This window comes from Diadema antillarum, unplaced genomic scaffold (genome assembly GCF_040938485.1).
Source record: "Diadema antillarum isolate AM-2024a unplaced genomic scaffold, OU_Dant_1.0 seq00000085_RagTag, whole genome shotgun sequence".
Classification (NCBI taxonomy): domain Eukaryota; kingdom Metazoa; phylum Echinodermata; class Echinoidea; order Diadematoida; family Diadematidae; genus Diadema; species Diadema antillarum.
In genome coordinates this window covers 427,663-444,829 of record NW_027271177.1, presented here as the reverse complement: position 1 = coordinate 444,829, position 17,167 = coordinate 427,663, and the positions used below count along the sequence as shown (strand labels likewise).

The 17,167-nt window shown below is 38.2% G+C and overlaps 1 protein-coding gene across 1 annotated transcript; it reads right to left on the bottom strand.

Moving 5' to 3' along the window:
* Positions 1-5,905: 5,905 nt before the first annotated feature.
* LOC139726459 (uncharacterized) lies at positions 5,906-16,198 on the bottom strand. The gene is made up of 6 exons (XM_071637415.1): positions 16,031-16,198; positions 10,659-11,021; positions 9,024-9,380; positions 7,972-8,070; positions 7,221-7,393; positions 5,906-6,490 (listed from the first exon to the last, which is right to left on the bottom strand). The coding sequence occupies exons 1-6, from the start codon at positions 16,107-16,109 to the stop codon at positions 5,906-5,908; spliced, it is 1,656 nt and encodes a 551-aa protein (XP_071493516.1). The 5' UTR covers positions 16,110-16,198.
* Positions 16,199-17,167: the final 969 nt, after the last annotated feature.

Below are 17,167 nucleotides of genomic sequence, written 5' to 3'. Positions count from 1 at the left end.
CTGGCAGTACAACATGTAGCACTCTTACATTTTTTCTTCTTCTTCTTCCTCTTCATCATCATCATCTTCTTCTTCTTCTTCTTCTTTTTCTTCTTCGTATTCATTATCATCATCTTTGTCGTCGTCGTCTTCGTCGTCTTCTTCTTCGTCTTCTTCTTCCTTGCCATTTACTTCAAGGAATCTTTTCTTTTCCATAGCTACTGTTTCTTCTTGTAGCGCTGCAGAAATGCGTTCTGGAAAACTCAAACCTTTCAGTATGTTTCATGCATATGTATATTTTATTCTTAGACTTAGCATGTTTTTGTTTTTATCACACTTTGGATGACAACAATTTACAAAATTCTCCTTGCAGACAGCGAGGCTTGAAACACACAAGCTCTTCAGTGAGTAAGGTTTCTGTCAAGCATAAGTGAATGATATGTAATGTTTTATTTTTCCTTAGATTAATTTGTGTACATGTATTTGCCTTTTTAAGGTTTAGATGTTTTGTACTGTCTCGAAAGTGGACTTCTGGCTGAGATAAATATGCATGTAATGTAATGTCAACATTTATAATATTGATTGGATTTGTGTGCAATCAACGTTGGAAATAAGAAAAATATTGTGAGTTTGACTTGGACTCGAGGCGGTTGTCATGGACGCGACGTCAACATTGGTGGCGTTATTAGTTTGCGATAAAAGATTTTGTGTACACACAGAGAGAAAGGGGAAGAGAGAGAGAGAGGCATGTAGATGCATTCACCGCAACATGACAGTCAAACAGGGGAAACAAACCATCTATTGACAAATACTCAAATTAAAGATGATAATCGGAGAGGGTTGTCCCTTTGTGGGTACATGTACCTATGTACCACTTATTCCTTACCCTATACGTGGTGCTGTACTATATCATATATACTATGTATATACATTATATATATATATATATATATATATATAGCGAAAACTTTGAGCAAATATATATATGAAGAGTTTGTTCGCAAAAACCGATAAGTCCATATTTGAAGATTTTGAAGTACGGTCTCTGTCTTAAAGTACAAAATAATACCTTTTAAATGATATATTGGTCACTACATATAAAGGTACATTTTTGAAGTTATGGTCAAAAGAAGCAAAAAATTTCTTATTATTTTCTTTATTTTTCTTGATCTTTAATCGCAAATATCTACATTTGGCGAATATGGACTTATCGGTTTTTGCGAACAAACTGTTCATATATATATATATATATATATATATATAGCGAAAACTTTGAGCAAATATATATATGAAGAGTTTGTTTGCAAAAACCGATAAGTCCATATTTGAAGATTTTGAAGTACGGTCTCTGTCTTAAAGTACAAAATAATACCTTTTAAATGATATATTGGTCACTACATATAAAGGTACATTTTTGAAGTTATGGTCAAAAGAAGCAAAAAATTTCTTATTATTTTCTTTATTTTTCTTGATCTTTAATCGCAAATATCTACATTTGGCGAATATGGACTTATCGGTTTTTGCGAACAAACTGTTCATATATATATATATGTATATATATATATATATATATATATATTATGTTTATAAACATATATATATATATATATATATATATATATATATATATATATAAAACAGTGACATTTATATTTCTGGTCTTTTGATGTGGTTTTCCTACTTCAAGAAAGAAATGAAGGAGAAAAACAAAGTTTCCGTTGTTTGTGTATCTTTTATTAGATCAGAAACGTATATTGACTGAGAGCAACTTCATTAATTAGGAAAGTAACAAATTATGAGACACGCCAGCTCAGTCCAAACATACGCTCTAAAACAAACAAACAAAAACAACACAAGTTATCTCAGCTGACGATCATTTCCCGCTTTGATTTATGTCTTCCTTCCTACTTTCTTCATCCTCACTCTTAATCTGATCCAAAGTCCATCATTTCAAAATTCGATGCGCCCATGAGTCACGTGTTTAAAGGCAATGTCGTAGGCTTATCCACGTGGTTATAACTACCATTGATATCCACATAACATTCTGCATTCTCAAGACAACTACGACTTGTGGTGACATATTTACATTGCAAATACTGCTGTCGTGACTGCCATTCACAAATAAAAACAACCCAAAATAATTTGACTTTTATATTTTTATCTAATTGTTTATAATTAGAAATATACAAATATACAGAGAAATAGAGTCAAAGATGTCATAAAGATATTGTAGGAATATTTCAAAATACATGCATGCAAACTTACTTGTACCCAGATGCACATAACTCGCAGATTAATATAATTATCTTGAATAATGTGTAGAAGCAATTATGGATTTATGATGTGTCTTCCCAGGACAAAACGGAAACTCAGATACTTGGAACTGATTTACATACTTCACTTTGTATACTAAAGTATGCCGTAAGCAGGAATTTGTTCACATCAAGCAAGTTTAAGTTACATTTCGTATTTTAATATCTCAATCATGATACGAGAGGCGAAAATAATCAGAAGGTTTTGCTTATCCGAGAATTCTTGCATAAATATTACTTCTTAACATTTAAGGGCAAGTTCGAGAATGTGAAAAATGACACGAATCCCTTTAAACGATAAGCACTACATCAAGAGCACCATAACTTTTTAAAGCAACAGATTTGGAACAGAATATTGAACGCATTTATCTTTCCGATCACATGTTAATTTCTATTATCACCTAATATTTTTACAACGACATGATATAACAATTATAAGAGGTTCTTTTTACTCCACTCAGATTCGTTTGTCAGATTAATCTTGTTCGAATTTCCTTTTGATGTGTCTTGAGTTTACAACGAATTGCTATCGGAAATACTTGATTATAACATCAAACATGATAGAACAAGATATGCATTGTTCCAATAGAGACAAGAACAAAAAGTGGTAAATCATCTAATGCTGTTGAATATTTACATAGCATTGTAAAAAGTGCCCCATGATTTTCATTTGTCAGTATACGTGTAACTGTATATCTTTATATACACTGATATTATATTATTATGTCGTATCAAAGCTGTCTTTCAAGTGCGAAACGTGAAAGCAGTAACGGAATATTCTCATGTACATAAACGAAGACCAGAAGATAAATGTTTCCTCCTACCGCTATGTGACAGAAATTGAATTTTATCTAATCACAATGTCGAAGCTGTTTGACAGTCAAAGATAAAAATCAGTTGCCTAGGAAACAAATGAAAAAAAAATGTTGGTGCTAGAATCATAGGATGAATATTGTATAAGGCGTGTGCTCTCGGCCACTCGCGTTTCTTTGATGGTAAAATCAATACGCAATTGTCATGATTGTGGTTTACCTTGTTTGTACACATATGATAAACATCAAAACGGATAATTGGTATTTGTGTGTGTGTGAAGATGAAAACTTCATAGTTGTAGTGACATATTATTATAAAGGTGACGATACAAATATATCAAAATAGGGTGGGATTTATACAGCATAAAACAGCAAAATTGTAGACCTTTGATAAGAAAAGTTACAGGACATATCACTCGTCTACGCAAATAATGTAAATGAATACAACAATGCACGAATGGAGGGATTTGTTTTAATCTCAGAAATGCATATTCAAGATATATAGGGGTCATCCCACGAGACCGACACCCACGAGTCATACGGCCCAGGAGCCCAACATTGAAAATAAGTCCATGAGTCATACAGCCCACGAGTTATACGACCCACGAGTCATGCAAGTCAGCCCATGAGTACGACACCAGACAAAAAAAAAACAAAAAACTCGTAGGTTGTATGACTCGTGGGTGCCCTCCCCTTCTGTCTCTCCCTGTCTCTCTCTCCCTTTTCTCTCTCTCTCTCTCTCTCTCTTTCTCTCTTTCTCTCTCCCTCAATATAATTATAGCACATTCTTTGGTGTGCCTTTTAGTGCATTTATCAAATACATTATTTCTTTTCGAATATACTGGAGTCCAACAACAACTACTGTTTCTGCTTTTTGTGCGAAGTTTTCAATGAGTGTGGTATGGAGTGAGTTTATGGAAATATACACAGAACATCAATAGATCAAGGGTTCGAGCCCCAGTGAGATAAGCTGAAATATTACGATGTGAATGAGTATGTATCCTTGATACGCACAGAAGAAAAACACATGCATGCACTGTCCAACGGATATAAGTAATGAGATTTTATATGTTCCCAGTGCAGTGGTCTGTTTTACACATCATTGAAGAACCGAGTTGAGAATGTTTAACTCTTTGCATACCACCAACTGACTAGTTCTAGTCAGCCAATGCTATCACTTACTATTCCACAGTGAAGACCCACGCTGACAAACCTGTCACGATCAAATAGATTATACTGTGCATCTCAAGTATACATTGTGGTATCGGTTTACCGTGAAGCAAGCAATTAGTTTTGTCACATGAATTTGAAGGAGACAGTAAGAGGTTACATTCAATACATGAACAGATTAAAGTACGTTTCCGTTCTATATTCAAATTGGCTCCAATCACTAGACCTATAATTAGACACAGAACAATTGAATTTTTTATTTAAAAAAAAACGAGATTAAAACAAGTGAGTTAAGTGAATTTGATATTGCCCAGTGTTTTCTCCAACCAGTGTTGTTCAATCACAATCATTACTCAAATAGACGTCAACACGAAACGAGTATTCCTTTGGACTGGATACGAGTCTATTCTGATTTTTTTTTTCAAATACGAAAGTCATGCAAATTTCGATCACATCACAGTTACCTCCAGGTATTTCGTTTGACACACCTTACTAGGCGCGGTCATACTGACAAAAGATCGAGAAGTTTGAGATCACGATTTTTAAGATCTCGAAGTTTTGCCAGTGTGACAGCAAACTTCCTGCAAAACTTTCCATGAAACTTCTCGCGAAACTTTCCACTCCATTTAGGGGAATTTCCCTCTCTACCGCCTCTCCAAACGTCTCGATCTTTTGCCATTCTGACCGCGCTCTATTAGTTGGTTTACTTAGGATTCCTTTTCTTTGTCATTCTTCGCATCCCGATAGTATAATATGAGCAAAGCATGAATATTATGTATCTCATGAGACATTAAACAAGAAAAGGCTGGATATTATAAAACATAGATTTGTGTTTCTTGTCGATGTTGTTGTAGTTGTCCCTTTGCGTGAATCAGAGTTCAGTTGAATAATGTTATGTACCGTATTGTCAATGACTCATGTGCGTGATGTTCGTGCATGTACACGTATGTACGTGAGCTTATATGTTTCAATGCTTCACTTTTCCATGTTTCTTTAGGTCCGTCTTTTATTTCCCTTTCTCCCGATTTAGCCTATCCTAGACAATTTTACGAGCTTTTCAGTTGATTCCTTCCTCAAAGATAAAATGTAAGTTCTGTCAAATTTTATATACTATACAAACACCCAATCCCTTTTGATTTTGTTCCACATTCATTGTTATTGTCATACTAAACGTCGTGTAACTTGTAGTTTGTATACCTGTACCTTACTTGTTCTACTTGTTTACAACGGCATTACTGTATGCTATCCATTGCCAGTTACTGAACCTCAATAAGATGTTCGCGTCAATATTATACGTGAAAAGTTGAAATAAATGTAAATTGAATTCAAACGCAAATTGATTGAAATTATTGTAACCGGGAAATAACCTATCAACCATGTAAACGATAATATTTCTGTGTTGGAGTGCGTTGTCACGGTTACAGTTGCTAAACCTTAGACTTCCATAATGATCGTATCAACACCATTGTATACATATCACTTTAATGGATCAAAACTTTTGACGTCATCGTTTTTCTCAATGTGATGTGGGGTTATGGTAAACTTGAACATTCCATGTTCTGTCTTGGAGTTTGATGAACGTTTTATATTTCTTGGTCTGCGCGTCTCATTGTATTTCCTTTCGTAAAATGATCATGGACATGGTTTAGAGTCACTCTTTAAGGTACCTTCCCCCTCCCCCTCTTCTGAAATGGAACCCCCAGGTAACCGATGTCGCTCCCGGCTCTTCTTGGCGTACATACTCAGGACTTTTGGTTTCGCGCAGGCCTGCTCATTAGCATAGATGGGCGAGCCTGTGTTGGGACCCGGAACAGGTTTATTCGCTTCCGGGTCGTTAAGGTCGGTGCCAAACAGAGAAAAGTCGTAATCTGGCAATGGAGGAGGGGATGATGGTGGGATACCTGTCATTGCATCAATGATCGAGGTGGGAGAAACCAACGGGTCGCGCCCCGGGCTACCAGCCCAGGGCTCACCTTTTGTGTCACCCCCGGCAGTCATGGGCTCCTGATACAGGGCTGTTTCCGCACCCGGTATCGCAGCGTATGCCTCCTCGTCATTCTTCGTCAATTCCTTTTCCGCTTTACACCCTGGCATCATCGCAGAGCAACTATTCACGTAACCGGACGCACCCAACAACCGCAGATCGGGGTCCGACGTCGCCTTAGGAGAGAACTCGCAGTATACTTGGGGATCGTCCATGAACCGGGAAGTCATCAACTGATTTGACCAGGGACCAAATCAAATGAAGAAAAGGTTTTTAGTCACGTCATGCAGACACTGCGTTCACTCTATCAGGTGATCAGCAATATTGTTGCTCTTTATAAACATTTCTTCTTACCTCAGGTGCCCATAATCTATTTTGCTCCAAAATATCAGGAAATGAGACAAAATATTTTTATTTTCAATTTGAATGTAGAACGTCAATTTCAAACGTCTCAGAATAGTGGTGAAGTGTATAAACCAAAAGATGGTTATTGAATCGCAGCATACAATGTTTGCTTCCCGTGAAGATGTCACTCAGGCATTACATTGCCTTACAACGGAAAGCACTGGCTGATTACTATTAAATGCACATTATCTTTGCAATATCGTAAAGATTGTTGTAAAGAAAATGTAGGAGGATTTATTAAGTCGAATTAACCTTCATTATAAATTTAGATTGAAAAAGATTCAAAACAAATTTTTAATAGACAATGCATTAATGCAAAACATTTACTCAAAATGTGAACTATGAGTAATAGGCAAGTTGTTTAAAATCAGAAACTTCAATGAAAATACTGATGTGTTACTTGATTGATGATATATAGTATTCAAAATTCATTCGGTCATTCATTTATTTTTTTTTTCATTTCCAACAGAAAAATATAGACATTCTGCAGAAAATAAACCGACATGAATATGACGTAGTTCATAAGAAATAATTTTGTACAAAAAAAATCCAACGTACCTGGGGTGGGTTTGACTTAAGTCGTGCTCTTTTCCTCCGACAAGTCCGCAACAGCAAACACACCAAGATTATCAATATGGTAAAGTATGTCACAGACAGAATAGCCGTTAGGATCGTCACCATAGCCATGTTTTCAGGCAAACTAGGCGTAACAGTTGTTGCAAACGTTTCACCTACAAGATTCGTACAAGAAAGATTAAAGGGTGACATCAGAGAAAAAATGTTGCATACACGAGGTCAAAGAAGAGTGTAGAATAGAATTCCCGTCATGCATGCATCTAGTACACTTGTACTTGTTTTCATGTCGACGATTATTTTTGAATGAAGGGGCACGGGAGTTATCTTGCACAAACTTATATTTTTCTGTGTTTTTTTCTTTTATATGATATTCAGTCTTTTGATGAATGATTTTTTGATAAAAACTAATTTGAACAGTAAAAAAGAAATATGGAATCATTATCATAATACATACATAATTACACATGCGAATCACGCAAACCTGACCTCACTCAACGTTATAAGCAATATTGTTTGCACAAATCAGTTTGATGTCGTGGCTCGGAAACATTATTGCAAATTATTTATTATTGGGTATTGTAGACATAATGGAACGATGCTAAGAGTGACCACGTCTTATTGTTTAAAAATTTTCTTCATATATATATATATTTTTAATGACAAACTGGAGAACCAAAAGGTTCTAGTTCATCTTTAACCGAAGAACATAAAAGTATCGGCAAGAGATGAATACCTGACGTAGATGGCGCCCTCGAGGTAACTGTTGTGGAGGACACATTGGTGTAAAGCCAGGGGGATTCAGTGGTGATTACATCTTTGTTTGCATTGAGTTCTGCAACAGATATGACATTCACGTTCGTGTAGAATATCAAAATGAAATAAGTTACTATACCCAATCTGCAAGCTCAAAGGCACTATCACACTTTACTTAGAGCCCTGTGCGTGACGTTTTTGGCAATTTAAGGTGTACGTTGACGTGTGTGACTCGTTCGATATTGTGTTCTATTCCATTATGGTTAGTTTAGTTTCGCAGACCATGGCAAGGTGGGCTCCAAACAATTTGAAACAAGTTCCAAATTTTAAGCATGTGACAACGAAGTAATCGGTACATCATCAGACAAACTCTTTAGCGTATGAGCGTACGTGAACCTTGTTAAATTTCGTGGGGGTGCAAGCTTGGCTTAAGTTTGCTCTAATGCTGTCTCGGATAAATGTCAGGAAAAGTTCTTGAAAGGAATGAAATTGCACGTTTCATACGTTATCATGAGGTAGAAATATCGGTGATATGAAGATGAATTCGGCTTTTTAATGTTTGCCTTTGTCATGTCTGCAGCAATGCCACTTTGAAGTTGGGATGGACTTTGCAGTGATGTGTTGTTATTAATTTGTTTCAACAAGATCCAACTCAAATCGCTTTAATTACTTCTTAATGTCATGCTTCCAAAGTATGTATCATTTCAGGTGTATACTATACATTCATTTGCATGATGTATTTTGTATTATACTTTATAACTAGTACTTCTCAACTTCTTTATTTACACACTTTGTATGTATTTCTTTCTATTTTATGGGAATAAAGTAATCGAATTAACGTTTAATGCAATAGTAATACCTAGATCAAGTGATTTGTATGAGCCATAGCAGTCAAGAAAAGAGATTGGCGTCTTCAATGTATATAATTTCATCCTAGAAAAACAGTATAAGACTATAACCCTTTATTCACCCCGTTGTATTGCATCATGTACTACAGCACAAGAAGTAGAGAATGACATTTTTTCCACTCACCGTAAATGATTACTGCCTTAAATGCAAGCAAGAATCCACCCATCGCAATCTTGTTGTTACTGGTGAACACGACCGAGAGAAAGGAAGTGTTGAACGCCACGCTGGGGAATATGGTATCAGGAGTGACCACAGAACCGGACAAATGGATATTCTCGTGGCTACTGGTGGAATCAGAACTAAACAAGATAAATACGTCATCGCAGCACTTTTCCGTCTGAAACGCCAGGACGTTCATCGCGATGGCAGAGTTTGGCGGGGCTTGGAGCGTCCACAGACCGTAGAAGTTATCGGGGTATGTCTCCCCGTAATTCGGGGAGCTGATGTTGTGCGACATACCGGGGAGTAACAATATAGGCTCTGAAAGATACAACGCAGCAATGCAGTTTTAGACTCGTGATTTGACATTTGAGTATTAGGTGAGATTTATTTGACATGAACGAACCTACAATCATGTGGCCCAACGGGTAAAAGTCACCTCAAACAAAATGAACACTGAGTATAAAAGCGCCTTGCCCGCAGGTACCGCCGCTGCCACCAGTGGACTCGAACCCGTGACCTCAGGATTCTGTGTCCGTGATCTTTGCAACTAAGCAACGATCTCACTGTATTAGATATATATGCGATTATCGCGATTAATTTTCCATCAAGATGTTCTCTTGAGATATGAGTTTTCTTCAGTTTGTCACAACTGCTGATCTTCATTTTTCCAACAAAAATATCGAAAAGGAACCAGGAATGATCTCTTGCTTTCTTTGAATAATGCCTTGTCCGCCTTGGCGTTGGACTATTTGACATATCGATGTCGGAATTTCGGAGCTTGGGTATAATTGTTCCAAGTTCATTGTGTAACTGCCAGTAACAAAGGGTATCCTGGTGGTAGTGTCGCTGCTCGGAAAGCAGTAGATGACAGGTTCGATCCCCGCTGGTTCCCCTCTTCTGACATGTTTATTGAAATGTAGAACAGCAGTTGGGATCTTACAAATTTAAGTTGTACAGAGGGCACACAAATTGAAGAAATCTCACACCTGATATCTTTACTCCTCTGCTTAATAATCCCATGCTTTCATTTAAGACGTTCTCTTACTATGAATTATGGTGTCATCACGTGGTAACTGCGATATTAAGCTCGAGCGAGAAGAGACCTTCTGTGAGTGGGTTAATCAGAGCTGTGCTCATCGCGTGAGAGCGTTCCGCCCTTATCATCATCATTCTTATCGGTAACGAGGAGGATTATGAATATTATGGGGTATACAGACGCCAAATAGTGTGTAGAACTGTTTCACAGCTATTCATTATACATCGAATAATGAGGCAGTAAGTGTCATGAAATCACTGAGACTTATCAAAGTTGTGCTGTCAGAAGAATAGAGCATAAATTATTGCATGGTGAGTTATCATTAATGTTAGCAGTATCGCCACTGTTATTGCTATAATAGTCATTATCATTATCATCGTGGTTTTAGTTGTTGTTATAATAATACTTCTCTTATATCATTTGAGCTGTCAGTATGTTTTTTTTTTCGTAAGGACTATTACCATCACATCATCATTGTTATCAGAATTATCATCATCTTTATCATCTTGTGATGGAATTTTGGTCATGGGACTGGGGTCATGATTTATCTTGACGTCTACCTGGCGGAGAGACAGAGGCAACGAGCATGGTGAAAGCTGCTGGATATTGATCGGGCAACTCGTTCACACTGACTACCCAAGCAGCATTGCTGACTGAGGTTGCTGCGGCGGTAGATCCAAAGGCTCGGAGCTTCACCAAAGGTTTGAAATAATCCCTCGGGTCCTTGCCGGGAACTGGAGGTATGCCGTCGCCGATGTACACCCGAACCGTCGGGGGAACACTCGGCCGAGCTGAGAGGGAAATGCGTACTCTCGTGTCGCAAGATGTATTGAAGGTCCAGCAGACGATATGGGGCCGGGAGGTCTCCGAGCTGTCGTCATAAAAAACCGTCGTTCTGTTATATTCCGGAAGGAACTCATGATCTGCGTGTAAAAACAATGGAGGATTATAGGTGACAGCTTGTTTTTATGAAGAAAAACAGAAATCGACACCTAATTGAGTTAGTCTAGCTGAGATAGACAAACGACCATCCATAATGGTTATATTTTATGGCTCCTCATTGTGTTCGGACTTTAGACCTAGACTTTGTTCAACTTTTCTACAACAATAAGCAAGAAGGATGAGTAAGAACATATCACCGTAGAGATCACAAAATATTACATGTTAATAATTCAAATTCGAACTCAACTCGGTTTATTAAGTCTTACTCATTACACAGTCCGAAGATTTACAATGGGAGTTTGCATGTGACGTTATATATAGAGTATAATATATAGATATATATATTCAAAGAGTGTATCCATAACAGCCATGCAAAGTTGAAAATCATGTAAAAAAAATATACATACAGTTAAAACTCACACCAAAAATACATTCAAAATAGCACCTAAGAGATTTAAGGAGAAAAAAAACCCCATAGGGATGTAAAGAGGAGAGAGAATGAAACAGAGGGAAAAAAGAAGAAAGAAAGAGATATACTTTGATAGAAGAAGATATCTAGAGAGAAGACAGGGGAAATGAAATAGAAAAACACTTGGAAAAGAAGGTGTAAAGAGAGAGGAAAAAAGAGATACATAAAGGGAGAGGAGGGAAAGAAAGTCGGAGCAATAAAAAGAAATAAGAGCAATAAAGATTGCACATGAGATTACTTCAAAGGTTCCAGTGAGTACAGTAGAACTCATTGGGTCAGTCTTACTCATATCTTGTGAGTTAATCGGGTGGCACACAACCAATGATCATATGAACGATATAAAAGGGACCTGATGTCAAAAATTGGTATGTTCATGTTCACTTTTTTATGCAATCGGCATGCAATTGCTGTATATAATGTTGTGGACATGGCGAATAATACTGTACACCTTACTGATACCACTGTGGTTGCAAGGCCGCGCAGGATTTTTTTTTTTATTCTTCTTCTTTTAGGTTGTGAAAGTGATTTCCCTGCCCCTAACCTAAAAATCCCCCACCTACCCCAACTTCTTTCTTTAGGACGTGTTTTTTTTTACTCGTTTAAAGATAAAATATGTATGTATTTCTAGAAGTGCATGTGCAGTATTTTCCTATAACACAGAGTCGCACTCTAAAACTTTCGGAGTTGATTTCTCCTTATGCCCCCTCCCCCATCTGCTTATGGCCTTATTTGTAAGTAGCAGTCCCTCAAGATCGAATATTACTAGCTTGCCTGTTCATAAACATATTGTTGGAGCCCGTTTTATCTATCCTAACGTATTCAAACAAACCAGGCATACTCGTGGGAAATTGGCACTCTAACAACTGAAAACACATCATGTTTTAAGTAACAACCTTTGAAAAGTATTCCCATAAAGACAGCAAAAGATTTGGCTACAATAATCCAGTTGTTTCCTCATTTGATCATTCTTTGGGTTAGAAAAGATTGTAAAAGACATTGTAAACAACCTGGTAAAGGACAGAAAGAGCTTAGCCTCACACAGCACCATGTGACTGAAAGCGAGAGGAGGGACCATGTTAGAAACAATCACTAATGTAAATTCATGGCGAACTCTAATGTGAAAATACATAAACTTAGGCTATTAACCATAAGTGTCAAAACATGATGGCGACATAATGTGTGACAAGGTTTTAATGTTTACTACGAACAGCATTGTAACATATTTTACACACAAATTGATTATGGCAATCATTTTATCCACAACCAAGCAGCTTATTTTAAGGAGACGAACGCGAAGATGATAATTTCTCGAATATGTCATAAAACGAAAACTGAAAATTTGTTTAAACCTTAACGAGCTACAACATCAGAAACTTCGTTAGACATATGACAGATAAATAAAAGAAAATTTGAGTTTCTCAGGATATCAGAATGTGTTTCGCTTTCTATTTCTCCATAATTACAATTGTTCGAAGAGTTTTGTGTATTATACGTAAATAAACGATAGAAGAACAAAATATATGACCATGACACTATATTTACAACCTATTCATTATTTTGACGAAGGCCTTTGAACTTCCAGACTGATAATAAAACTACTGACATGACTAAGTAGGATAATGATAAGGTCCTCTTTACCCAGGGTAACCTCTTCAACGTTGCCTCTGCTCTACAAGAGGGCCCTGCCATTACTATTACATAACCGTTGCAAGATGCACATTTATACACCTGGGTTGAGAGGGACATTGTGGGTAGAAGCTACGGAAGTACGTACTGGGCCGGAATCGAACTCGGGTCCTCCGATTGGAAGTCGAGAGTCTTATCCACTATACCACAGGATTGAAGATAGATTTGAAGATGATCTGGAATTTGGCAGTATTGCTGACAACCCAGTCCTCCGCACCCCCTCCCCCCCCTCCAAAAAAATACATATATATACTGTATATTTATGATTTATATATACATATACAAAAACACAAAAACAAAAACAACTAACAAACAAGCGAACATATGAACGACATTGCCCAGGCCGTATTGTGAGAGCTAATTAAGTGTCTGATTAGCACTTAATTACCGAATTGGTATTCTGAGAGCATGATTAAGTAGGGGGTATATTAACTACCATAGCAACAAGCGTTTTGGCGGGAAGGACCTACGCGTTTGCGCGTATCAATGCGCGTGCACCTCTGAGAGGACTTAATCACAGAGTTAATTACGAATCGGTATTCTGAGGGTGTAATTAAGTATGAAAGTTAATGGAAAACTTAATGATACCAAAGAGTGTCATTAACTACTCCGATATCACGCATTACATCGTGTTTTCTCGGCCACAACGATGCTTACCGTCTTCGGTAACCGAGGAGCGGTTGAATCTTGTTATCATGGTATCCGTAGAATTCAGAGAAAAAAAGAAATATAGTCGATCTTCGAGGAATTTTGTCATTTTATGTAAGCAAAGAGGTTGAGGTCTTCGTGTGCGTAGGTGAGGGGTTGTAATCAAATACCGGAGTGTGCGCACGGATCTCTTGGGTTGTAATTACAGGGGGCGTGCAGGAGCGCGCATTGAGGGCATATTTGCGCGTGTAATCATCGTTTTGGCTTCTAACAACGCGTCTGATTGGATGGAATAACAATTAGATGGGAGGGACCTAAGATAATTACAGGGGACTTAATCATACCTTAATTACGTCCTCAGAATACCGATTTTGCCCATGATTAAGGGCCTATTAACTTCACGACTTAATCACGAAGTTAATTACAGACTTAATTACGACCTCAGAATACCACCCCTCAGGACTTTAAATACTGCATAACTTTACACTAAGCGTAATCCCCCCCCCCACACACACACACACGTACACCACCACCACCACCACCACCACCACCATCATCAAGAAGAAAACCAATAACAACTGTTATGCGGCTCCTGCCTCATTAACTGTCACATCTTTGTAAACATTAATCTTCGGTATAATGACGGGTGATGGCTTCGAAAGCTTACAAGGGATCATTAAGTCCAACACTCGAGATCGACACATGACAATGTTCTCAAGCTGTCACTCTTTTGATATAAGTGCGACGCGTCTTTCGGTTTCAGAGTGGCCTTTGACAGCGGCAGGGATGGCCAATATATCGTCTTCCCATTATTACAAAGGGAAGGTAACATCGATAGCGGTCTTTACGATAGTCGTTGGTTGCGCTGGACATGGTATAAAATTTCACTTGGGTATCTCTCGCATGTTCTAGCTGGACAGTTTCCATAACCCTTCATAGACACAAACATCGAAAGCAAGGAAGGGGAAAATACAATGCTCGACATTCCTACAGTCAACAGACATTATTTGCATGAAATATGAGTCAAATTCATATCCGCTCATTAGGAACTTTCTGATCATTATCACTTGTGTCTAAACCGTTCAAGCTCGACCTGGTGTAGGCTCCGGCGACCTCATGTGGTCTGTAGCTCTAACATTCCGTGGCCCCTGTGGACTGCAATCCTATAAAGATAATCACAGACACAGACACAGACACAACACGCACACACACTCACACACACAAAATAAAGAACAGATTGGTATCGTGCTCGCAGACAAATTGAGTTAACCGGGTTTTCGCTTCGTGATTAATGATTGGAGCCTAGTGCACCAGTCCTTTTGACTTTAAGTTTTACGATCACAATGGGCTTGCGGTAATTGCTTAATTATTCATCAATGTAAAATTCATGGATTTTTCCCTTCACGACAGAGCAATCATCTACAGATTCATACATTCAAGCATAATGTACTGCATTCCTGGAGGATGCCGTTTGCTGACTACTGCTAGTCACCTGTGGGGCGAACCACGAGGGGGCGACCTGGCACCCTTGGATCTGGGGACAGACTCGCTACCAACAGAGCCATATCACCACCCCACCGCGGTGCACCGGAGCACCGGTTTAATGATGAATGGTAATTTGATATATCCTTTCCTTTGAAGATATTCATCATGAATCCGTTAAGTTACACTGATCCTGCCACCTTTCAGTACGCTAAATCTCGTTTACGATGGTTTACAATCTGTTTTTGTTGTTGTTCTGTCAGGCAACACTTTTCTGCGCATGCTTTCTGTTTGTCGAGACAAGTTTTCGCCTATAGCTAAGAATAGATCGAAAACTCTATTAGCAGTCTGTTATTATATCATAAATTAGGCACGAATGAAATCCTGTTAAACTATAATCCTCCATACTTTGATTTCAACTATCTATTCTTTTAATGAAACTTGTTGCAATTTCTTAGTTTAGTTATACTTTAGTTTACTCAAAATCAACTTGAACATGACGTTCAGTTCAGCTCAGTTCAGTTGTGGCTGGTGCCGAAGCACAAATTGGCCAAACTATGTAACCTCTGTGTCCCAATCTAGACAGCCACTACCTGTCTCTCAATGGCAACTTACTTACAGTTTGCCACGCGCGTATTGTTTTTTCACTCTCAAAACTCTAAACAGACTGAAACTTCCGGCTTTCACCTTTCCATAAATACTCACTGAATATGATGGCACGGGAGAAGAACGGGAGAAAGCAGAAGAAGATAAACACCAGTGGATTGATAACACTCCAAGCCATGTTATGTCATGTTGGGATGAGTGAGTTATGTTCCATGCATCTCACATAATTCCGTCAGGCGCGAAAGATAACTCATTGGTCAGCTCACCACCACGGTCACTGTTTGATTGCTATGTGTTTGGCGAAAGTTGGTTCTTATATCGAACAACTTACAGACCCTGCGCATGCGCTGTTCTGACTTTGCTGTCATCTGGCGTTGCCTTATTTGAGAGCTCACCACCACGGTCACTGTTTGATTGCTATGTGTTTGGCGAAAGTTGGTTCTTATATCGAACAACTTACAGACCCTGCGCATGCGCTGTTCTGACTTTGCTGTCATCTGGTGTTGCCTTATTTGAGAAAGTGAATATGGTTTCTAGATTCTTTGCTTGCGTGGGCGTCTTCGGGATTTTTTGTTCAAGTCTCGCGGTTTCTCTGCGGGTAGCTTTCACATTTTTCTTTTTACTGCGGTCTCGGACCGGGGGATGTTGGCCATTGTTAAAGAAAGCAAGACTCAAATAAAGAGCTATATCTAATGTTGGAGAATAATAGTCTGATCATCTCAGGTTCAAAGTATGCCTTTATCCTGTCTGCTGAACTTGAGCCCATCATTGTTTTTTACCGACTTTCATTTTGACTTCCAAACAGCTTTTGTACCTAATTAATCGCACTTATCTGAAATAAATTTTCCCCTCAAAATTACCCTCCTTAATTAGTAGGTGATGTGAACTTAAATTTGACACGTCATAAGCCGAGGTCACGTGCTTGCCCCTGCTTTACCATGTGGGAAACCCTTCACGAAGTGAAGTCTCACATTGAAACGAAGAGGGTTTAGGAGTCTTGACTCGTTTATCCAAGCAACGAAGTGATGTTTAGTATCCTCACATTGAATCGGCTTCAGAGTGGAATGTACAATGTACCGTTTTTTATGAGCTTCATGTTTTAAGGATGGGAGTGGATGTTCTGTTTTCATTACATTCAAATTAACGAGGAAAGCTGATTGAATCGTTATATGAATCGCTTTGCCCCTTTCGGTTTTGTAGCAGCCTGAGACAGTGAAAGTGAAGCGATCTATCCCG